At 54.9% G+C, this 15,999-nt stretch overlaps 1 protein-coding gene across 1 annotated transcript; it reads left to right on the top strand.

The window, feature by feature from the left end:
• Window positions 1-11,512: 11,512 nt before the first annotated feature.
• LOC141960446 (prolow-density lipoprotein receptor-related protein 1-like) lies at window positions 11,513-15,576 on the top strand. Its single transcript, XM_074905944.1, has 11 exons — window positions 11,513-11,576; window positions 11,808-11,921; window positions 12,023-12,142; window positions 12,438-12,563; window positions 12,664-12,870; window positions 13,037-13,205; window positions 13,343-13,511; window positions 13,759-13,984; window positions 14,341-14,466; window positions 14,674-14,889; window positions 15,113-15,576. Exons 1-11 carry the CDS (start codon window positions 11,513-11,515, stop codon window positions 15,574-15,576), a joined length of 2,001 nt encoding a protein of 666 aa, XP_074762045.1.
• Window positions 15,577-15,999: the final 423 nt, after the last annotated feature.

Consider the following 15,999-nt stretch of genomic DNA (forward strand, 5'->3'; position numbering starts at 1 on the left):
TCATCTGCCCTTTGGTACTTCCCAAAAAGCCACAAGGCCATGGGGAACACGTTTGGCTGAATCAGCACAGCTCCACTCCTAGAAAGCAAAAGCCCAAGAGTCACGGTCCAAAGGCTCACACATATTTGTTTCCCCAAAAAAAAAGTAGCCGGATCATACATTCATCCTAGATGCTGCAATCTGTGGCTGCCCAAAGCTCTAGTTTTGAGTAGACATGCTGCTACGGCCAGCCCCAGGGCTTTCCAAAGGGATTGGCAGCATCCACTCACTGAAGGAAAAAGGTGTGCTGAAGGTCACAAGCCTACTGTTCCCTGCAAAGCTTTTTCTCTATGCTGGCAAGAGCATATCCTGAGGGTGCTCAGGGAAGGAGAAAAACAAGTGGTCTCGTGGAGAGCAGAGCCAGCAGCCCGCATTGCCATGCTGCTCTGTGCTTTTGGCTGACGGCACTGCAGCGATGAAGAGAGGTCCTGCCAGGAGGTCTCCTGCCTCTACTGAGCTTGATTTTCCTGGAACCAGGATGTACTGGAGACCTTTATGCTTGGGTCTAATGTTGACCCATGGCTTGCTGTTGACCTGTATGTTTAAAAGGTTTTGAGAAAGGAACCCACAGATTGAGTGGCCAGTATCAAAAAACTGCTGCTTGTAGGAAATGGGGTTAAACCAGAGTGAGCTGGGAAGAATGAGAGGGTGACACCCTAAAAGAAGAAAATGAGCGCAGTGCTTTATGTCCCGAGACTTAGTGGCACAATCCCTCCAAGGGACAACAAAATGCTCAGCACTGACACTCCCACATTGCTCTGAAGGGAAAGCACAGAGACCGCCCGCTTCCCAAGAGGCAGCTGTGCTTCGAAGAGTGGAGGTCAGCACTTCCCTGTGCATTTGGGCACCTCCTGGGAGACTTCAAGTCTCTGAGAAAGGTCTTGCACACCTTAAAAATCAGGACCTTAGTAGCTTCTGGGCATCCTGCTTGAACAGACAAGCCAAATTACAGGAGATTTAAAAATCTTCCTTTGGGTTTTCCAGAGAGAGCTGGTGGGGCGTCTTACCAACATCCACCTGAGACAAAACGAAGTTACAGTGAGCAGCAGTGAATGTGTAGGCAAATCTTTTGCATTTATTCATTTGAAGTTGATTAAAATTCTGGCAGTAAAATGAAAGAAAGACTACATCTTGGAAATGAAAACACTGCCCTGAGATGGGAGACTAGTCTCCAAAGCAGTCTTGGCAAGCCCATTTGAATACTTCTTATATGAAAATTGAGGCAGTGTCAGAGTCATGGCTACAGGGCTTTCTCCTCCACTTATTTACCAGTCTCATCCCAGTGAGTTTGCCATGGCAGCATTGTCCCAGATGCTGAGCTCCAGAGATGATGTGCTGACTGCAGGGCCTGCTGGAGGTTTAGGATTGTTTTAAATAATCCAGGCTGCTTGATTAGCTGAACCAGCCTCTCTCTGCCAACACACTTGCCATGTATGGCAAACATGCTCCAATTTTGGCTTCAAGCACATTTTCCATGTCATCAGTGCAAAAAATTAAATGGGCACAATTTGTCTTAAAGGTAAGGAGATAATTCTAACCCCCTGCTTCCCCAACACACAAAAATAATCCCTCATTTATTTAACATCACAGGAAAGAAACCATTTAATCTACCAGCCACAAAGATAATACTAATTTATCTTGATTGCTGTGAGCACTAGAAACTTGATACAGCAAGCTCCTCTGTGAGAAGGCGATTGTTTCTATTTTTGTGGGGACTGGTATTCGTGGGATTAAGCAAGATGCTCTGGACACAGCCTCGGCTCCCTGGGTGCCTGATTTTGGGCAGTATGGCAACAGCAGTGTTTTCCATGGGGCTAAAACCTAGTCAGTGTAAAGCAGTTTGTGGTGCAGTTTGATCTGGCAGAGAGCAAAGCTGCTGTGAGTCATGAAATAAAGCCAAAAGGCTCATCCCATGTGAGACTTCTGCAATCAGTAGTATTTAGGCAGTGTTATGCCAGGGAGGAATACCAACCCTGTCTATGTCTCTTGCTCCCGTTGAATCTTCCTGGAGTGTTCCCTGCCTTTGCTTGAGCATTGGGATTTCTCTGCTCCTTCCAGACTCAAGGCAAATGGACACTCAACAGGAAAGACTAAATACAGCACATACCAAAGCCCATCGCAAGACATGAATCTTACAAGAGCAAATAGCTGTAGTTGTCTATGCTGATACCCTTCTTTCTCCATCTGCCCACCTTCCCAGTATCTGCTAGACAAGAGGAACAGCTGCTGGTGATTGACTTTGGCAGCAGGGGCTGCATGGTGATGCCAAACTGCAAGGGGCTGGCCACATCCTACTGCTTTTCATCTCTTAATCCTATGGTCCAGAGACTCAGCAGGAGAGGGGAAGGTGACAACAGTCCCTAAGCTTGGGAAGTGATGAGACTTGTACCAAGTCCAGCCAGTATGATCACAACTGCTGCATATCCTAGCCCAATATTATCAAGGTGATCTGCGGACAACCTGATGCCAGCATGCCATTCCCAAAACCCCACACCAAAAGGTGTCTTCTATGTTCTTGCAGTATGAGAAGCAGACAACAAGCGCACTTCCCAGGCAGCTAATATTGTTTCCATCACTGCCAATCAAGAAAGAAGACACAAATGGGCTGTGATGAACAAAACCACACATGCATCTATTTTAAAGCAGTTTGGGTTTCCAGTACTTGCCATTCTCTTCCCTGGAATGCACTGTGCCATCTGCTCCAGTAAGTTTAAGTGCTGATACTGAAGAGCAGTGTCCTGCAGGGCAATGGAAGAGCTTTGATGGTCAGTGCTAGTCTTGTAATCCCTCTCTGTGTGTGCCAGGTTGAGGTAACTTGGTCATTTAGCACATCATGCGCTTTGCTGTCACTGAAGAGCTTTTAGGAGGAGAAGAATTAGCCTGGAAATAACATATGCTAGAGACAGAGATGCAAGGAGTACTACTGTACATTAAATCCTACATCTGGGATTTGCACTGGGTTTATGCTCAAACCCAAGCTGATGGTCCAAGGTGAGAAGCCCTCCTTCTGTCTGAAGAGTGAAGGTTGGCTGCTGCAGCTCTTGGGAACGCCAAATAATGGATTAACCCCTACCATGTCTGAGACAGACCTTAGGAATGGCTAGGAAAGGAACAAAATGGAAATGTCACTTGTAGCAGTGTATCTACAGCCAGAGTGTGCCCATGTCTCCCCAGGGCCAAAGAGCACCAAAGATTTTTAAAGGTCTGGTTTCTACAGCAAGAACAGGATAGAGTTATTCAGACTTGAGAAGACAGATGAGGTACAGCTGTGAGCAGGCAGGGAGGAACTGTCTTTCACCAGGTGAAGCTCTTCGGCATCCTGTTAAAAGGAAGCAAATGGAGCTGGTTTCTTCCCACAGTGCAGAACTGAGAGGAGGAAGTCCCTGCTGTGGGACATTGAGGTTTGCAAGAGTTTAAAAAGGGATACCTTGAAGAAAAAGCTATCAAGGGTTATTAGATGGAGACACCTTGTCTGTATCAAGAAATGCTGATCACTGGAACCTGGGTGAGGTTTTGGCAAGAACTGCATGTTTTCCCAGTTCTCTCTCTTCTCCTTAAGCATAATTTCTTTTTCTTTGTGGGTTTTTTCCTTAACTTTGTTGAGAGCTCCTTGGGGAACAAGAAAGGGAGGTGATGTGTGGAGCACAGGATGTCCCAGGGTTATAATGCTTTATTGCTCACTGGCAATAAGTAAGATCTGCTGTGATAGCCTGAGAGGAGGGCAGACTGGCCTGTTTTGTAGCTTCCTTTGTCTCCTTATAGCTCTCAATACTGCTTGGAGTCATTAAAGAAGTGGCCCTGGAAGTGTTGGCAGGGGATGAGGTTTGCTGTTGCTTCCTGCATGAGTGCCTTCACTGTGTGCTTCACATTGCAGCCCGGGTCTGGAGCAATCTGAGAAGGTGAGGTTTTAATGCAAACACTGAGAGCAGCCATCAGTGACTCCACGGCAATATCATGAGTCAAGGAGGACATCCTGGTCCAGGACACCAACCATGCTTCTAGTAGGGAGGACTGCATGTACCCAGGTCCCAACCTGCACCATGATGTTCACAGAGGGAATGTGTATGGATAGGTTGGATGAGAAGCTGTGATGCATATGAACTGGTCCCTGCTCTGGCTGAGCCTAGCAGCAGTGGCCAAGTATAGATGCAGCCTTCAGTATATGGAGGAGGAGGAAAAATCTGCAGACTGTTGGAAACCAGAAAGCCAAATTCCCTTCTAAAAAAAGAAATCTGGTCAAAGCTGGGTGGGGAGGAACTGTTCTGGGAGCATGCTAAAGCCAGGCTAATTTTCCAAGCAATGATGAATCAGATGTTTTCTTGTGAAGTTACATGCATCTACAGAAGAGATGATAATGATGATCATTTTTCTTGGAATGGCTTATTAAGCAGCTAAAAACAGTGATGTGATGCTAACGGGTATCTGTGGTGCTGGAGCAATGTTTGGCTCACTGCTTCTGCAAGAGGAGGACCTTTTCTCATGGTTTGGGTTTTTACTCTTAGATAATGAGCTCAGCCAAGGGAGAGAATGAGAATGTACCTTTGCCAAGAGTGTTTGCTCTGTGCGTTGAATGCAGCACCAGAGATGGGGTATGGGCAAGGAGGAACTTGAAGCTGTTAAGTAGAGGATGGAAAAATAGAATAGAAAAAGACCTCTGTTTTTTGGGGTTGTTTTGTTTGTTTTCCAAGAGTTTTACTTCTGTTTGGGAAAGGACAAGGTATGGCCAGCTGGTTATTCTGGGGTAAGGAGCCTCCAGATTTCCTGGTCATGAAGGACAGAAACATGTTGGTGTGAGGTGGCAGCTTGGCTTGAGGGGTGAGCAATAAATGTGTGTGACTGTGGCTGCTGTGAAGAGTGGAGACGCTGTGCCAGAAAGCATGGTGGGGCATGGATATGAGGCCAGAGGAGACAGGGAAGGGTCAGCCACTGCCCATGAGAGTTGACAAGACATCCATAATGACTAATTCACTCTGCAATCATTGTAATCAGCAGTGAACACTGCCCCTTATCCAGCCACAGTGTTGCTTAATCTTTGCAGGCAAGCTCGCCCATTCATGCAAGTGACACTAATGGGTGGGATGCCCATGTTTCCACACTCTTGGCCATAACCTGCAGCAGGGGTGACAGCAGTACTTCACATTGTTTTAAATATCATGTCCAGGATAAACTGACCTCATGGACCTGCCTGGCAGGAGTTGCCTCAGTGGAGCAGGGTATCAAAGGTCTGGAAACTATCTTTTAACATCCATATGGGGGTGTGTGAATCTGGACACATGTATGTATATATGTACACAGATGAGTGTGTGTGTGTGTCACCAAAAAGGAGGCCCTTAACGTCTTAATAGCACAGTTATCCCCCAGAGAGACCTGCATGCCTGCAACCCTGGGGAGATGCTTCTGTTGGTGTGGGCTGATGGTGATTTTCCTTCCTACTCCCCAGGTGGAAGGATCAGAGCCCTAGAGCTACCAATGCTAGAAGACTTCCTCCCCATCATCTTGGTCTGGGCTAAACCTGGGCTCAGTCTCCTAGCAGAGTCTGTAACGCCTTGTCCCACCTCCTCGGCAAGAGTGCAGGGAAGCTTTGAGCAGGGTTTGGTGGCAGCCCGTGAGGCGGAAAGGTGGAATGTGCGACAGGAGTCCTGTAAGGCTGAGCGTGGGCTATGGCATCCGCAAGTGGAGGTCCTGATTTCCTTCTCTGTTCTCCTCAAGTCTCACGGATAACTCACGGAGCCTGGGAAGAGCAGGACGACAAAGGCAGGACCTTCCTGCAGCCTTCTGCTGCTCCCCAGTGGCGACAGGGAGAGGCATCACAGGCGCTGGTGAGTGAAGCCCTGATGGGAGATGGTGAGGGGCTGCGCCATCTGTACGCGGGGATCCTGATTTCCTCCTTCATGTTCCCAAGGTCTCACAGATAACTCTCACCGGACTGAGGAAGAGCAGGATGACAAGGATGTGGGGGAGATGTAGTCACAAGCCCAGAGTTTTTTTGAAAATAAGCAAACATTTTTTTAGACCCTTTTGGGCACTATACAGTACCTTCTGGGGCTATTTTCCAGAATCGGGGAAAAAGGATGAAACCAGCTCAATTTCCCTGTCCTGATAATTGACATGCTTCTTAAAAAGAGCATCCTGTTCTGAAACAAATGGCTTGAGGGCAAATGTATCGAGTTTCCAATCACTTCTAGGGTGATGAGAGCAATGTAGCTCTTTTTGTGACTACTGAGAGCAAGAAATTGTTTCCTTAGTACACTCATAAAATTAGTTCTCCAGATGGCCTGAATGTCACTGCTTTCAAAATGAACCCTTTTAATTAATGGTAAGAATACTATGGTAAAGGATGCTGTTACTTTAAGATTCTTGCTAGGCTGCATCCCAGCAGGTCCTATTTCTTAGTTCTCTCCAGCAGTGCCTTAGGCTTGTAGACTTATTTTTCCAGGGCTGTTTGGCCTTTGGGAGAATTTGCCCACAGGTCTGTGTAGGTGTTCCTCCTACCTGTGCTGGGGCTCTTGGAGGCTGGAGATCTCACTTGTGAGATCACTTTGTGTCTCATTAAAGTACGCCCCAAGGCAGATGCTGATGAATCTGCTTGCTTTGGGGCGGGTGCTGGGCATGTGTGCTGGCCCCAAGGGTGTATGTAGGTTGGAGGGATGTTTAAGCAGAAGACAATTCTGCTAGGAGAGCAAGGTAGAAAAATGACAAATGAAGGACAATGTCTCCAGTCATTTCCTATCCCTCTGGCAAAGCACCTGTCACCCACTTTGCAAGACTGTCCCAGGACGGAGTTACTGGGATTACCTGGTAGGTCGGGGAGTCTTCCAGCAGCACTTGAGCACCGCTCTGCAAGTCTCATGGGAGCATTGTGGTCAGCATGGATGATGCTTTGGGTTGCTGTGGGCCAGACCCTGAAGGAGGAATTGTAGTTCTTGGGCACAAAATATTCAGCCTGTTTGTTCAGGATTGAAAAAAGGATTTTTACCTAGAAAAATCTACAGTTTTTGAAACCAAAATTTAAAAATACCTTTATCACAATAGTTCTGAATGGTCTGAAATTTTATTTTTAGTAACTTAAACATTGAATAAGATGTTTTCCTAGGAAGGAATGGGTGTTTAATGAAATCTAATTTTTCTGCTGGAATAAATTTTAGACAACAGATTGCAGGCAGTTTCATCTTTGAGCATGGACACAGCACAGAGTCAAGTAGAACTGTACTTTACGGGAACAAGGTTGCAGTAGCCTAATAACTGATGTGAGGCAGGGTGACTCACTGAAATCTTGGATTGTTTGTTGTCTTTTACAAGTATGCGATTCCTCATCTTTAGGAAAGAGTGCTTAAAAATTACTGGAAAGGAACAGGAATTGTTTAAAACTTCTTACAGCAATAATAAGAGAATCTGATCAATCATACAGCAGACAGAATACATGTAATTTTATGTGAACAATATAAAATTATCACACTAATGTGAAGCTGCCTTTGGATATCTGAAAAGTTTGCTATACTAGGAATAAAGGTAAAAATTTTATTGTGCATTTACTGGGACATGATGCTGAACTTATGTACAGCATTTTGCATGCTGCTGTTCAAGTGAGTGCAGAGTGAAGATGGAAGGCCCTCTCATCGTTTCAGTGGGAGCCTTCCATCTTCAAGCCCCCCTTAGCTTTTGGAGGCAGAGAAGGGAGAATCTAAATGTCAGTGAGAAAAGGAGCCTTCCCAGCTGATGGAATTGTAAAGAAAAACCTAAAAATATACAATAAATCTCTCCTGAAGTTGAGGCAAAGAAACCACTACCTCAAAGAGAAAGAGCCACTGCATGTGCATATAACTGTACAGTGGGCCACTGTGCAGACATATATGTTCTAGCTGTACACATACATTTAAAATAATTTAACTTAAAATCAGGCTTTTAAAAAAGATCTCCTGCATTTTAAGGAGGCCGCACTAGGTGTCCTCTCCATCACCGCTGCCCCAGCTCCCTAAACTAATGCTCAAGTGCATGGGGCGATATCTACAGAACCCACTAACTTTTGGACCCTTTTTCACAGTCCCTCTGCTGCCACCTGCCCTTCCCAGCCAGCTGCTGCAAGGAGTTACCGCTTCCCTGGTGTGGTTACACCATGGGGGAGCCCGATATCAGGGAAAGGCAAGGGCCATTGCTGGAATTAAATGGAATGCAAGGACAGGTGGGAAAGCAGAGCCTGCTAGTCTCCCAGGAGTGATCCACAGTGCAACCCCCAGCCCAGAGGACTATTAGGGGCTTGCACACCCACCTGGGCAGGCTGCCATAGCCCCTCCCAGCTTGAGGAAAGGACATGGACAGCAGGAAAAAGACCATACATGCTGGACACCCCAGGGAGGCATGGGGGTCCGTGCTGGGTCCTGTCCAAAGTGCCGTCCTCCTCCTTCTCATCACAGAGCTATTGCTCAGGGGGGAGTCTCTTTGTCCTCTTGCTTGGGTTGGCTCTCACAGTGGTACCGGCTTAGTGTCTGGGTGGAGGCAGCGCTGGACATCCTGGGGAGAAAAGCGTATGCTGGGGGTGGAGATGTGTCAGATCCTCAGGGATCTATCACAGCTCTCAGCGCTGGCCTGCAGGCATGGGGAGAACAGTGGAGCTTCCTGCATGGCCTGGGGGCACCTGGATACTGCTCTCTTGTACACCCATCCGTCCTTTCCATTCCCTTTTGCTGACCACTAAAACCCCCTTGCTTGGTGCTCCCACCCCAGGGATGCTCATCATCCTTGGGACCTGCACCCTCCTGTTCCCTGGGGAGTGCCTGGGGAAACCAGTTGCCTGGGGCTGCTGGGATGCTGCCCTGGAGAGAGGACAGATGGGTGAATCTGCCCCCCCGGGCTGCAGCACTGGTAGGGGTGTGTATTAGGGCTGTGCTGTGACACTGTTGGCACAGGGGGGTATCTAGAGCTCATAGGGAACCACATCCTGGGACAAATTGTCTCTCCAGCCATGTCATAGACCTGGGGCACCTCCTTTGTGCCAGTGCTTTGGGCCACCTGACCCAGAGCTGTGCAACACCCTAATCTTTCCATCTACTTCATGGTGCCTCTGCATTGAGTCCCCAACTGACTTGGCTGTGCCAGAGCCCTTCCTGTGCTGGCCCTGGGACTGGTATCCAGTTTCTTCCACATCATGCAGGAAATTCATCTCAGAGCTTTGCCTTCCTGAGCAAACACCCCTTGTACGTGCCTGAACATCTCACGGGCAGACAGAGTTGCCAGGGAGCCTATACCCACGGCAGTAACTGCCTGGATTCGGCTCACATGCAGGGAGGTTTTGTGGGGAGCCTAGAGAGCAGGAACGCACAGCGTCCACGGTCAATGGGTGTGCTTGAAGCACAGATGAGGGGGGGGCAATAGATACTCATGTCACCATACGCAGCCGGGTGGCAAGCCAAAAGACACGGAGGGGCAGCACCCCTGCAGCTTCCCCAGGGTGTGCAGTGAGGAGGCCGGCCACCCCCCAACCCCCCGTGCCCATCTCCTCGGCCTCGGCGATGCCCCTCTGCTTTGCCGGGTGGGACAGGGCTTCCTTCCAAGGCAGCGGCAGGTGCCTTATCCTCCTGCTGGACTGTTTTCCGTCCCCCGGCCGCTGCTTTTGCTCTCCTTGTTGTGCTGCGGCCGCTTCTTCACAGCCCTCAAGGTCGAGGAGTGGCGGTGGCGGCGGGCGGCAGCGCGCAGCCCCGGGCCCGTGTTTTGGGAGGGTGTCCCCGCGTTCAAGGCTGCCGCTGCCTTCCCACGCCCGGCGCAGGTGCAGCGGGGCCCGGTTCGCACGGCCGGGTCGGACAACAACCCCCGGCCGATAAAGCGCCTCCCGAGCCCCGCCCCGGGCCGTGGCTGAGGGCTCCCCGGGGCGCAGCCCCCGCGGCGGCAGGGCGGGCCGGGGTCTCCGCCGGCGGCGGGCGGTGCCCGCGGTGCCCAATGGCTGCCCGCGACCGGGCATAAAGGCGGCGGCGGAGGCAGCAACGCGCTCCCCTCCGCCGGCCGGGCCCCCCGAAGCAGCCCCCACTCCCCCCCATCCCCTGCCCCCCCCCGCCGCCATCATCATGGGCGACCCCCCCCCGCCGCCGCTCCGCCTGCTCCTCGCTCTCCTCAGCATTCTCCTGCCGCCGCTGCTGCTGGCCGGGACCGCCGCCGCCGCCGGAACCCGCCGCGCCCGTGAGCCGGGGCGGGGAGGGAGGAGGGGAAGAGGGGGGGGTCCCTGCCCACCCCGAGGGGTGCGGTGGGAGCCCTCCGCCTCAGCGCTGCTTGCTGCCCCCGCGAGGAGCTGTGGGGGGTTTGTGCCACGCAGGGTGTCGCCGTTCTCCTCACCTCACGGTGATGAGCATCCTTCCCACCGCGACAGCACGGGGGGTCCCTGCACCCTGAGGAGCCCTGTTCCGCTGCCTGGGGGGCTTGGGGGGTCCCTGCCTTCCCGGATGGGTTGGGGAACGAGAGGCTGCAGTTCTCCGTCCAGCCCCACAGGAGGTCCTGGGGTGCCCCTGGCTGGGGCGAGTACCCCCCTGTGCAGGGCTGTGCCGGGCCCCCCAGGCGGGGAGCCGCACAGAGTGGGTGCCGGTGGGTGCTCGTCACCCAGGCTGACGGCGGGCCGGGCTCCATCTCTCCCGCAGCGCCCACTGACCCAACGTGTGCAGCCTCACGCCAGGCCACCTGCAGCACCGGCTGTATCCCTGTTCCCTGGCTCTGCGATGGCGAGCAGCAGTGTCCCGACGGGGCAGACGAGCAGTGCGGTGAGCGGGGGGAAGCTGGCACCCATCCTCTGTCGTGGGGTGGCTGGGGGGGCTGCACTGCACGAGCATCAAGGGGCCTTGCTGCTCTGAGTGGGAGGTGGTGGTGGGGAGGGACAGGCCAGAGACATCTTGTTCCTTGCTGGCTCTGCCAGTGGCACCCTGCAGGGACATCTGTGGCATGGGGACATAGCCTGGATCTCATGCTGAGCGAGGCAGCCTTCCACCTGCCAGAGAGCCCTGCTGGGGGCCAGCCCCTTGGCAGAGCCCCTCAGGCACTGCCAGCACCTGTCCCTTGCAAGGATGGTGAGAGTGGACCCTTGAGGTTGTGCCAGAGCAGTAGGTCCCAGCAACCACGTGCTGTCCCTGCAGATGTTGCCTGCGGTGGGGACCCCCATGTTTGGCAGTGTGACGATGGCCGGTGTGTTTCCAGCAGCTGGCTTTGCGACGGCACCGCTGACTGCCTGGATGGCTCTGATGAGCAGGACTGCGGTGCGTAGTCTCGGCTGAGGGGCCTGAGTGGGGGTGGCTGGGGGCACAGGGCAGGGTGCAAGTGCTGCTCTGTTCCTTCAGTGTGTGGGGCAAAGAAGGTGCAGTGTCCCGGCACCCACCACTGCATCCCGTACTGGGAGCTATGTGATCGGCACCAGGACTGCGAGGATGGCTGGGACGAGGAGGGGTGTCCCCAGCAGCCCTGTCTGCCCGGGCAGTGGCAGTGCAGGAACAGGGTGTGCATCATGGCCGAGTGGAAGTGCAATGGGATTGATGACTGTGGCGATTCCTCGGATGAAGATGTCTGTGGTAAGCGAGCATGCTGGATGCTCCTCAGTGGGGTGAGAGCTGTCAAGGCCACGTGTGAAGTAGGGGGTACTTTGACTTCCTGGGCCCTAGCTCCCCTTGGGATGGTGGCAAGCATGTCAGGCACCTGTTGATGCTTTGCGGGGCCTCCCCATGAATCTGGGACCTGTGGCTTCCCCTGTGCCCACCTGGTATATCAGTCTGCCCTCCTGACATGAGCTGTGCGTGCCACAGCTCCCTGCCCGCAGGGCATGGTGCGGTGCGACGAGGGGAAGTGTATCCTGGAGTCCCTGATGTGCAATGACGAGGATGACTGCCTGGATGGCACCGACGAGCCCAGCACGTGCGGTGAGTTGCGTGCGGTTGCTGGCCACTGCCCGCGTGGCTGGGGCCTGGGGGAGCTGCACAGTTGTCCTGCATCACGTCACCCCTCCACTGTGTCTCCGCAGGTCGGAGCTGCTTTGTACGCAACGGGGGCTGCGCAGAGATGTGCACAGACACACACTGGGGAGTACAGTGCTCCTGCGGGGCCGGCTGGGTGCTGCAGGCAGATGGGCAGAGCTGTGCTGGTAAGGAGAGGTCAGGGTGGACACATGGCCTCAGCTGCCGAGAGCAGGGTCTCCCCAGAGCCAGCGCTCATGCGGGAACACCTGCCTCAGCTATGCTTCTGCCTGCGTGTTGCACCTGGCACCGCAAAAGCTGTGTCTAAGTCATGTCCCAGTGGTAGCTGGTGCGTTTCGGGGCTGGGGCCCAGGTCCCGGTATCTAGGGAGTCTGCCTGTGGTCCCTGGGGAGCAGTGGCAGTGCTGTTGGGGGGTGGCAAGCCAGTCGTGTGCCAGGCTCCTGACTGTGCCTCTCCCCGCAGATGTGGATGAGTGTTCCCTGGAGTACAGCCCCTGCAGCCAGCTGTGCAGCAACAGCCCAGGTGCTTTCAGCTGTGCCTGCCTCCAGGGCTACACCCTGTGGCACGGCACCACTTGTGAAGTGGCAGGTAGTGTGCACTGGGGAGCCTGGGCTATGTGAGGGGCTGGGCAGTGCCCCCAACTAGCCGCATCCCTGCTCACTGGGTGACATCCCCCTCACCCTGGCAGACAATGGGACGCAGATTTTGGTGGCTGTGGGGCAGGACCTGGCCCTTCTGGATGTGCGGACCCAAGCCTACCGGCCCCTGCTCTCCACTGAGACTCAACCCCGTGCACTGGTGTATGACCTGCTCCGAGAAACCTACTACTGGCTGACAGAGGAGGGCGAGCTCCGTGCTCACATCCCAGGGAAGGGCACACAGCCCCTCTATGCAGGTGGGGAGGAGCAAGGGTGCTGGGTGCTGTAGCAGGGCTGAGATGGGTGCTGAGAGCTGGCCTGCTGCCACCCCAGCTCTGCCTTTCCTGCAGAGGAAGGGACAACCTGGGTTTTGCCTCCCAGCCTGGAGCAACTGTCTACCCTCAACTAGCTCTGTCTCTGCAGATGCCGGGGAGGTGAACAGCATCGCTGTGGACTGGTTCACAGGGCAGCTGTACTGGGCCAGCAGCCATCCTACAGCCATCTGCGCAGGGCTGGGCAATGGCTGGGGCTATGTGACAGTGCTGGGGAAGGATGTGGCACCGGAGCAGCTGACGGTGCATCCAGCTGCAAGGTGAGGAGTGAGTGAGCCAGGGTTGGCCCCAGGGTTCCTGGGTGTGCAATGCTGGTGCTGACCCTGTCGTGCCTGCTGTGAAGCTGCGGCTGCACTGGTGTTATGCCATGAAGTGGGTGCTTAGTGCCTGCCTGCAGGTCCCTGTACTGGGTCAACCGTGGGCAGAGGGGCCGGACAGTCATTGCTGCAGCCGGCATGGATGGCTCAAACCAGCGGGAGCTCACAGTGGTGTCCATGGAGGAGCCTGTGGGGCTGAGCCTGGACCACGTGGCTGGCAGGCTGTACTGGATCAGCGAGTACAAGGAGGTAGGGATGTGGGGCAGCAGGGCTCTGCCCCACCAGGTGCTGGGGGGTGATGAAGTGTGAGTGGGCAGGGTGGCCCTGGTTCCCTTGAGGCTACAGCCAAGGCATGGGAGGGAGCAGGGAGCGGTGCCCAGATCTGGCACACGTCCCTGGGCTGGGAGGGGGAAGGCACCGCTGTGAGCCCTGTGGCTGTGGGCAGTGCCGGGGTGTGGGGGTGCCACATGGTCACCATGCCTTGCCTTGTCCCCAGTCCATCGAGACACTGCGGGTGGATGGCAGCGGGCGTCACTCCTTTCCCTCTGTCCTGCGGAGCCACACGGAGCCCCTGGGCCTGGCTGTGTTCGAGAGCCGGTTCTTCTGGACCGATGGCACAGAGCTGGTGTCAGCCACCCGGGCCTCCCCCCAGGAGCATGCAGTGCTGCTCCGTGCCCCCATCTCAGCTTTCACTGTGCTGCATGCACTGCAGCAGCCTCCCCGTGAGTACCCTGCCTGCTGGACACCCACACTAGTGCAGGGCTGGCAGCACCCCCACCACTTCCCTGGGTGCCAGGGAGGCTGCGCTGGGTCCTGGAGCTCACTGGGTCCTGCCCAATGGCTCTCCTGCAGCAAGGGCTTGTGGGGTTGTGGCAGAGGGGATGTATGAACACACAGGAAAGCTGCCAAGTCCCATGGCTTTGGCTAGAGCTGAGCCCTCCTACCTCATGTGGTGCTGCTACACTGCCTGGGGTAGCCAACCCATATCCAGCCCCAGGACAGCCTGTGCTTTTTGGGGATCAGGAGAGGCATGGGGGCATCATGGCTGCCTGAGCTCTTAATGTCCGCTTGCTCCCAGGGGACACTGCTGCGTGTGCTCCAGGCCTCTGCAGTCACCTTTGCCTCCTGTCCCCTGTGCACCCGCGGGGCTACAAGTGTGCGTGTCCTGAAGGCCTCTTCCTCCTGCCCTCGGGGAAGTGTGCAGGTGAGCAGGGTCTGCAAGGCAGGCTTGACTGTCTGGGGCAGGATGCATCCCTGTGGGAGTCTCAGGGGGGCTCTAAGGGACTGTGGCTTTGGTGAGATGAGGTTCCCAGCACACACCAGTGCTGTTACATTTCTGCCTTGGTTCATGCTGGTGACCCTGTCCAATGCCCCTGGGGCCATGCTCACACGATGCCCTTGTGCCCTGCAGAGTTGTCCATTGTGTATGCGTCGGGGAGGGCCATCTACCTGGTGCAGGTGGGCCCTGGAGCACACAGCAAGCAGGTGCAGGAGTGGAAGGAGCCCCTCCACCTGCAAGATGTGGACTGGCAGAGGTCGGTCCTTTATGGGACGGATGACCATGGGACACTGCTGCGTGTTGTGGGACACCCTGGCAGGAGAGAGGCCATTGCAACTGGGCTGCCAGGTGAGACCCTCTGGGGTGATGGAGGGCATGCTCCCCTTCCTGCTGCTCCCTGAGTCCTGAGGATGTCCTGGATGCAGAGCACAGCAGTCCCATGGTGCCCACGCTGGGGCTGTGCCGAGGCACTGGGCAGCTGTGCCCTGGTTTTAGGGACAGGGGGGGCCCAGGCGGAGGACCAGGGTCAGGGGACAGCCCTGTAACTGCTTGCCTGCCTACTCTTGCCAAGTCTGCTCTGTTCATGTGGACATTCGCTCGGGGGACCTGTACTGGCTCGCATGTAACCGGAGGGACATCGGGGTGATCCAGGCGTCTGACATGACCCCACGCATCCTGCACCGTGCTCGCAGCAAAATCCAGCACCTCTTCTTAGACTGGCAGCGGGACGCTCTGTACTGGCTAGCCCATGGGCAGCCCCTGCAGCAGCTGAGCCTGGCTGGGGGTGCTCCATGGGATGCCTGGAATGAGACGTGGCCTGGAGACCTGCCTGCAGCCATGGATAGCAAAGCCTTCAGCCTGCTCTGGAGCTCAGCCCTGGGTGAGCCCTGGTGGTATCTGGAGCAGGGAGCAGAGGTGGTTGCTATAGGCAGGAGTGACCAGCCAGGCCCTGTGTGCAGCAGGTCCCTGTCAGGGCAGTGGGGTGCTCGTGGGACAGACACTGTCCCATGGCTGAGCCCCTGGCCTGAGCCATGAGGTCTCTGCCATAGCTGTGGGTTGTGGGGGCATGGAGTGGGCCACAGGGGGTGCCTGCAGGTCCCAGGATCCTACCATCCTTCTGCCTCACAGGCCTCCGGGCACTGAGTCTGACCAAACGGCAAGCAGTCACCCTGGCACCCAGCTGGTCCCATGGCCTTGTGGCTGCCTTCGAGCCATACCTGATGTCAACAAACGGGACGGCTCTGCTGCTGTGGGACCGGAGGTCACTGGCCCTTGTGCTGTCTGTGCCGACAGAAGGTGTGCAGGGAGTGGTGGCCTTCGTGGGCTCGGAGCTGCAGGCTGGTAAGAGTGGCCATGGCTCTGTGCTTGGTGCTGGTGCTGTACCTGATGGGGCTGGGTGCCCCATGCTGCATTGAGCTGGGGTGGGGTGCCTGGCTGCTGGTGGCCACGTGGGGTGCT

The sequence above is a fragment of the Athene noctua genome, chromosome 4 (assembly GCF_965140245.1).
Source record: "Athene noctua chromosome 4, bAthNoc1.hap1.1, whole genome shotgun sequence".
Taxonomy (NCBI): Eukaryota; Metazoa; Chordata; class Aves; order Strigiformes; family Strigidae; genus Athene; species Athene noctua.

Excerpts from the sequence above, each read along its gene's own strand:
- LOC141960446 (XM_074905944.1), top strand. The coding sequence starts at position 11,513 with ATGGCCGAGTGGAAGTGCAATGGGATTGATGACTGTGGCGATTCCTCG. Across the intron at positions 12,143-12,437 it reads AGATGGGCAGAGCTGTGCTG|ATGTGGATGAGTGTTCCCTG; the intron begins GTAAGGAGAGGT and ends CTCTCCCCGCAG. Across the intron at positions 14,467-14,673 it reads GCCCTCGGGGAAGTGTGCAG|AGTTGTCCATTGTGTATGCG; the intron begins GTGAGCAGGGTC and ends TGTGCCCTGCAG.